The sequence below is a fragment of the Lonchura striata genome, chromosome W (genome assembly GCF_050655825.1).
Source record: "Lonchura striata isolate lonStrDom1 chromosome W, ASM5065582v1, whole genome shotgun sequence".
NCBI classification, from domain to species: domain Eukaryota; kingdom Metazoa; phylum Chordata; class Aves; order Passeriformes; family Estrildidae; genus Lonchura; species Lonchura striata.
In genome coordinates, this window is record NC_140743.1 from 43474737 (window position 1) to 43481813 (window position 7077).

General features: G+C 49.4%; 1 protein-coding gene across 2 annotated transcripts; it reads left to right on the forward strand.

The window, feature by feature from the left end:
- The first annotated feature begins 385 nt into the window (after nt 1–385).
- On the forward strand, nt 386–6643 carry LOC144248297 (uncharacterized). Of its 2 annotated transcripts, none has more exons than XM_085571231.1 (5): nt 386–1703; nt 2430–2596; nt 4221–4391; nt 5339–5641; nt 6077–6643. In XM_085571231.1, exons 1-2 carry the CDS (start codon nt 827–829, stop codon nt 2444–2446), a joined length of 894 nt encoding a protein of 297 aa, XP_085427357.1. In that variant the 5' UTR covers nt 386–826; the 3' UTR covers nt 2447–2596; nt 4221–4391; nt 5339–5641; nt 6077–6643. The 2 variants fall into 2 exon arrangements, with proteins under 2 accessions (XP_085427357.1, XP_085427358.1); XM_085571232.1 differs by having other exon boundaries at nt 386–1673.
- Nucleotides 6644–7077: the final 434 nt, after the last annotated feature.

Genomic DNA, 7077 nt, shown 5'->3' on the forward strand with positions numbered 1-7077 from the left:
TTGCTTTTAGATGTAACTATTCTTGTCCTAAAGGGGCCATCAGCTCTGTCCCCAGAGCTGAGTTACGAGTGTGTGTGTTGAAAGAGCCGCAAGCCTTTAGGGGCTGCAGTTTGTGTGCCCTGTGCTGAGGTGCCCTGAGGAAATGTGTGAGCCGGAGGGAGCCGGGGCCGGGCGGAGGGAGCCGAGCTGTGGGAATGGGCGAATGGAGGCGGGCGCGGGCGGGACTAGGCGAGCGTGGGCGAAAGCGGCCGAAAGGGGCCGAGGAGGCGAGCGGAGCCGAGCTTTGCCGAGTTCAGCCGAGGCGAGCCGAGCTTTGCCGAAGAGGCGAATGGAGGCGAATGCGGCCGGAAATAGCCGAGCGTGGCCGACAGTAGCCGAAGCTGGCCGAGGAGCCGAGTCCAGCCGAACGGAGCCGAGCTCTGCCGAGCGCAGCAGCCCGGGCAGGGCGGGGCGCCGGGGGGGAGCCGGGGCGCTGGGAGGGATCCCCCTCCTGTCCCTCTCTCTACCGCTCCATGCTCCTGCCCGTATTCCCCTCGGTTATCTCTCTTTCCCCCGTTTCCATGTCCCCTCCAAACCCGGCTCCTTCCTGTCCTGTCCCTGCCCCGCTGCTCCGTTCCATTCCCCCCCTCTGCCTCCTCTGTCCACCGTCCCTCTTCCCTCCCCTGCCGGCCTTTGAATCCGAATTATAAATCAGAATGTGAATATAAATATGAAAAATATAAAAATAAAATACATTGAAATGCAGTTTAAAAGAAAAGGTTTTTTCTTTTGGTTCTTGTTGGGTTAGAGGCAGGGGTTTTTTCGTTGGCGTTCTTTTCCGCGCGAGATGTTTCGGGGCATTTGCTACCGAGGACGTTCCGCAGGGGACGGCGTCCGCTCTTTTTTGCCGCCGGCCCCGCCCGCGGCCCCGAGGCGAGCGGCGGCCCCCGACGGTTGCGTGCGGCAATGCTGCCACCTTGTGGACACAGGGCGGTACTGCAGGCCCCCAGCCAGTCCCCGGCAAAATCACCGAGACGGGGCGGGAGGGGCCAGAGCGGCCCCAAAACCACCGAGACGGGGCGGGAAGGGCGAGGGGCGGCAGCGAGCGGCGAGCGGGGCGGTGTCTGTGAGTGAGGGGAGGGCTGAAGGCGGCTCCGCGGCGGCGCCGGAGAAGGATGGCGGCGGCGAGGGCGGTTTTCTGTCCTGCGCCGGCCGCCGTCCGTGCCACCGCGCTTTAAAGCTTTCCGCCCTGCGCCGGCCGCTGTCCGTACAACAACGGTTAATCTCTATGGTTTCTGCGGACTTCCTGTTCGTCTCTATGGTTTTATGGAATTTCCGGTTAATCTCTATGGTTTCTGGAAAACTTCCGGTTCGTCTCTATGATATTATGGAACTTCCGGCTCATCTCTATGATTTCTGGAGGACTTCCTGTTCGTCTCTATGGTATCATGGAACGTCCGGCTCATCTCTATGGTCTTTGGAGGACTTCCGGTTCGTCTCTATGGTATCATGGAACGTCCGGCTCATCTCTATGGTCTTTGGAGGACTTCCGGTTCGTCTCTATGGTATTTTGGAACTACCGGCTCGTCTCTATGCTCCTGGAGGACCTCCCATTCATCTCTATGGACCGTCTCTGTGGTCGCTCCTGCGCGTGCGCGGCTGCCATGAGGGAGCGGACGCGGGAAATGTGCCAGGCGGGAGCCCAGAAAAATGGGGAAAAAAAGGTAAAAATCTGGAAAAAAGCGCCAAAAAGCGGGACGAGGAGCCCTGAATCGGGATGGGGGAACGCGGGAATGGGGAGAAAGTGACCTAAAATGGGAAAAGAGCCCAAAAATTGGGGAAGAAAGGGCGAAAATGGGATCGGGGAGCTCGGAAATTGGGGGGGGAGTGACCAAAGTCGGCGAAAGAGCCGAAAAGTGGGAAAAAGATCTGGAAATGTGGGAAAGTCGCACAGAGAAACGGTTTAAGAGCCCAAAAATGCGGGAAAGGCAAAAAAATAGGGAAAAGGCAAAAAAAAAAAAAAAAAAAAAGAGGGAAAAGAGCCAGAAAATTCGGATCATGGTGTGGAGAGTTTTGTGGATGAGCGGCTTCGGGAGAGAGGCCATGACTACATGCAGTTAGTGAAGCGGTAGCTGAAAATTGCAGAGTGCAGCAATAGCGGATGTAGCAACAATATCACACGTCCTTGGATGAGCTGGTTCCCAGCAGCAGAACGGTCAGCAAAGAGATAAGTGTAAGGGAAAACAAAGCAAGCAGAGAAAGCCCCAAAGGCGAGCTTGACCTGTTCTAGAGACACCAATGAGGAGCCTAAGTTTTGCAATATGCATGAGCTTCATTATAACGGGTATAACTGTACATGCGTGCTTAGAATAAACTGAAACTTGTTGGCATTATAGAATGGGCTTTTCTCCCGTTATTTTTCCCCAAAAATGGTGACCACGACGTGATAGGCGCCACGGTGGAGTGAGGAAAAAGAGTTCAGGTCCTGATGCAGCCAGGATGGCAAAAGTGCTGAATTGAAATAGCGTGCACCGTGCCCCAGGTGACTGCAGAGGCAAGCCTGGCCGATACGTGCTGCCGACGACCTCGGAGGGCTGCAACAGCGCTGACAATAGAGGTATGAAGAGGCAAGCAGCATATGATTTATTTACTGCGTTCTTGCAGAAAAGGCAGATTAAAAACATTGATTTACATAAAGATCTGCCAAGGTTATTAACATATAGGTATGCTAAGGGGCTCTTTATAAATCCTCATACAGTACATAAGTTGTCTAAGTGGTGTAAGTTTAAAGATAAACTATAAGAAGACATTTTAGATGATGATAAGACACCCAAAAAGCTAAAAAAGTTGTAAAAGGTAGATCACAATGAGTTATTACAACATCAGGCAGAAAAAAAAGCTGCTGCACAAGCAACTTCACACTAGAGAAGAATAAAAGTTATAGCAGAGAAAATTAATTACCTAGTATTTCCATGCCACCTGCTGTGTCTACAGTGGAATTACCTCCCTTGCGACCCGTGCCTGAGGACACGGAAACAGAGTCGGGTTGTGAGCCCACGGCTCCTCCAGCCCCCCCAAACAGAGATCACCGGTTTGTCAGAGTTTGTCTGTCAGTAAATCACCCCCTAAGGCAAAGTCTGACCTAACAAAGGCTCTGGCCAGAGAGCAAAAAGAAGTTTAGGCAACTCTAACAAAAGTAAAACTAAACAAAGAAAATAAGCAAACTTTAGAACTAGCAGCAGAACTAGCTTATCCTATAATTTTTCAGCAGCAAGCAAGCAAAAGGTTACCAGCTCAAATTACACCATTAGATTAAAAAATTTTTGTCACAGTTGCAAGCTACAGTGAGTCAATTTAGAGTAACTAATAAACAAACTAAGCAAATACTAAATTATATTTAGAGTACTAATATATTGCTACCAAAAAATTATAAAAGTCTTGCTAAACTTATTTTCTCACTGCATCAGAAACTTTTATTTAGTGCACACTAGCAAGCAGAAGTTAATAAAGCTGTAGCTATGCAAAAGCAGCCTAAAGATCCTCTTCACAAAGTAACTATAGATAAATTGATAAGCTTAAGACCATATTTTCGCACCAAGGCACAAGCTATGCTAAAACCTAAAAAATGTCAAAAGGCAATGCAACTAACTCAACGAGCTATAGATCAGGTAAAAGACCCAAGAAGTTTACCAGCATATATAAAAATTAAGCAAAAAAAAAACAAAACCAAACCTTTTAAAGCATTTATTAATAAAGCAACAACAGGAATAAAAAAAAAATAGAGTGCCTAAGTTTATACGTAAATCATTATTAAAGCAGTATGCTTTACAAAATTGTAATACTTCTACAAGAAGTATATTAAATACATTAAAAACTAATTAAACTATAAAAAATACACTAAGAAAGATAACTAGTATAGCAACAAAGCAACAAACATTTTTAGTTAAAACTATTAAAGTACTAAAGGAAAAGTTACAAAAGCAAGCAAAAGCATCACAAACACAAGTGTTAACTGCTCTTACACCCCTCCAAACATCAATAACAACCCAAGAAAGTCCTCACGGCGGCCGAATAAAATGTTTCCATTTTGGTGGGGTTTTTTGTTTGTTTTGTTTCTTTTTGGTTGGTTTTTTTTTGGGAACTAAAAAGATACTTTGTGTTCCTGGAATGTTGCATTCTACCTCTGTTGTTTTCCCAGTTAGTCTGGATCCTCTGATTACATTTTTTCCTTCACTTATTAGATGTCGTGGATATGCTGGCTGTTCTGATGGAGGGCAGTGATGGCTTAGATGAAGGAATTGGCTTATCTTTAAATGAAGACATGATTATCTAAACAGTTCCCTTCAGTGCTGTTGTCCCTGCTGCGTTAGGAGCCAGGAATATGCTGTTGCTTCAGTCTGAAAACAGAACAGGTACAGGGGTTTTTTTTATGTTTTATGTGTAATTTCTAGCAGTGGAGTGAAAGTGGAATAATTTCTACCCTCTTGCAATAATTTTTTACCATTTATCATTTTTTACCTTGAGGCAATTTATTACCTTCCCTGCAAGCAGCAGGAGGTGCAGATTCATGGTGCTTTGTGCTCAAGAGGGGCATTGAAGCTCTGTAGGTGTTTCTGCCCTTTTTCCCTGACCCTAAAGAGAAGGGACACTGTCCCTGCATGGACAGTCTTGGCCTGGAAGTAGTTGGCCTCAGTAACACAGTGTTTTAAGGGCAGAGGAGAGGAGAGGTGGTTCCCGTGCCTGTGGGCAGCTCTTCCCGAGAGCAGGAGAGGGGACTGCATTGTTAAGTAGGAAGTGGATGCGTTTCCCAAAGAAAACCTCAGAAATTAAGCTCCAGGGGCAAATATGGCGAGGTTCTACCACCTCCTTGAGGACATCCTTAAAACCACAGGGGCATCAGCAGGGCTTGGAGCAGGACTGGCCAATCCCAGAGCACCTCACGAAGCCCTCTGTGTGTCTGTGGCAGTCGAGTAGCACCTGGGGTGTGCTGAAAGTCCCAGTTCTGAGAGAAAATTCTGTTTAAATTTGTACACGTTGGCTGGGTGTGTCCCCCCAGTACAGCTCGGTTCTTCTCTGAGGCGGTGCCTGGCAGGGTCTCTCCCTGTTAAGGGCCGGGCGTGTTTTTGGCACAACAAGTGAATGTGGATTATTTGCTTCAGCAAGAGCTGATGATGTCTGGAGGGTTTTTCAGGTACCTCAGCGGCCAGGAGCATGTGTCTAGGTCACTAGGAACACTTTTTGATCTCGTTCAGTTCTTTTCTGCGTGAGGCTCTGTGGGCTGCTGGCAAGGCCCAAAGTAAGGAAGGTTGCCCCAGTGTCCGTGCTCATGTCAATAGTTTAATTTATTTGGCTTTTCTAGGAGCAGACGTCGTGGAGGACCTTGGTGCTGTTTTCACTGGCCTCCTGCACTCTCTGAGAGAACCCCTTGCTCCCTGCGTGACGTTCCAGCTCTGTGACAAAGATCCCGAGTCCCTGAAAGCTGCTAAGTATCCTCAGCTCTACCAGTTTAACCGATACTATAGGCTCTGGATGCCCAAGCAGTCCCAGGAACCTGTGGTATGGAATCCCTGAAGTCACTGAATTCTTGAGCCAGTATTCCTATAAAATCCTCGCTGTCGACAGAGGTTACATTTCCATCAGTAACAGCGTTTTTATTGAGGAGGTAATTCTGCATCTCTTGTTGATCACGCTGGGGACACACGTTTGCTCCAGGGCTTTTCTCTGATGGCACAAGAGGTCTCTGTGGTGTTTGGGGGGCGATACCAGGGCTCAAGGCTCATACAGAGACTCCTCACCGGGCACAGCAGAGCCTGGTGTGCGCTGTGGCCTCTGTTTACAGCGCCCGGAGTTCCCCCGGGTGGGTGGAGGATCACAGGCCCCTGGGCTGGGTTTGGTGAGTTTTTCTCAGCTCAGCAGTGTGAACACTCCAGATGCCCCTGGGGACACTGCTGGGCAGCTCTGTTCTAGCAGGACTGCACGCCTGTGCTCCCAGAGCTTCAGTGCAGAGCTCATCTCAAAACAAAGGTGGCTGAAGAGATTTTTGTTTCATACTCATCACTCTTTTTCTCTTATGCTTTTTGTTTGGCTTTTTAAACAGTTTGAAAACCACAAGGACTTAAGCCAAGGGCCTCCTGTGGCACCGGATTCTGAATTTGCCACTTTGCTGAAGGGAGCCTGGGAGAGAAGAAGCAGTACCTTCCTGGAAGATGGTGTTCAGACAAAGTGGAGAGACTTGGCTTCCCGGCTCCCCCCACCTGAGCAGCTTTTGTTGGGAGTAAAGCACGTGCTGCTGTACCCGAAATCCACAGTAGAGAACTTCAGCAGATAATACTGTAGTTATCCTTGGTTTACTTTATGGCACAAGTTACAGATGACTAGGCTGCTAAAACTTAGGTTCCAGTGCTGTAGCTCTTTTTCCTTGACTCGGCTCCGAGGGTACGCAGCACCATAGAAAACTGCACCTAATTTGTAAACAAATATCAGTTGTTCTGATTATTGAAGCTGGGCTTTATTCCGTGGAATCCCAGCTGTGTGCTGCCCCAGGGCCTTTGTACAAATAGCGTACGGGGGGGGGGTAGGGGAACCAGAACTTCACATTCCTTGTGGTAGGGATGGGATTTCGGGGGGGGGGGTTTAAATAAAAAGGAGATGCAAAATAAGGGAATTGCTTTTACGTGTAACTATTCTTGTCCTAGAGGAGCCGTCAGCTCTGTCCCCAGAGCTGAGTTACGAGTGTGTGTGTTGAAAGAGCCGCAAGCCTTTAGGGGCTGCAGTTTGTGTGCCCTGTGCTGAGGTGCCCTGAGGAAATGTGTGAGCCGGAGGGAGCCGGGGCCGGGCGGAGGGAGCCGAGCTGTGGGAATGGGCGAATGGAGGCGGGCGCGGGCGGGACTAGGCGAGCGTGGGCGAAAGCGGCCGAAAGGGGCCGAGGAGGCGAGCGGAGCCGAGCTTTGCCGAGTTCAGCCGAGGCGAGCCGAGCTTTGCCGAAGAGGCGAATGGAGGCGAATGCGGCCGGAAATAGCCGAGCGTGGCCGACAGTAGCCGAAGCTGGCCGAGGAGCCGAGTCCAGCCGAACGGAGCCGAGCTCTGCCGAGCGCAGCA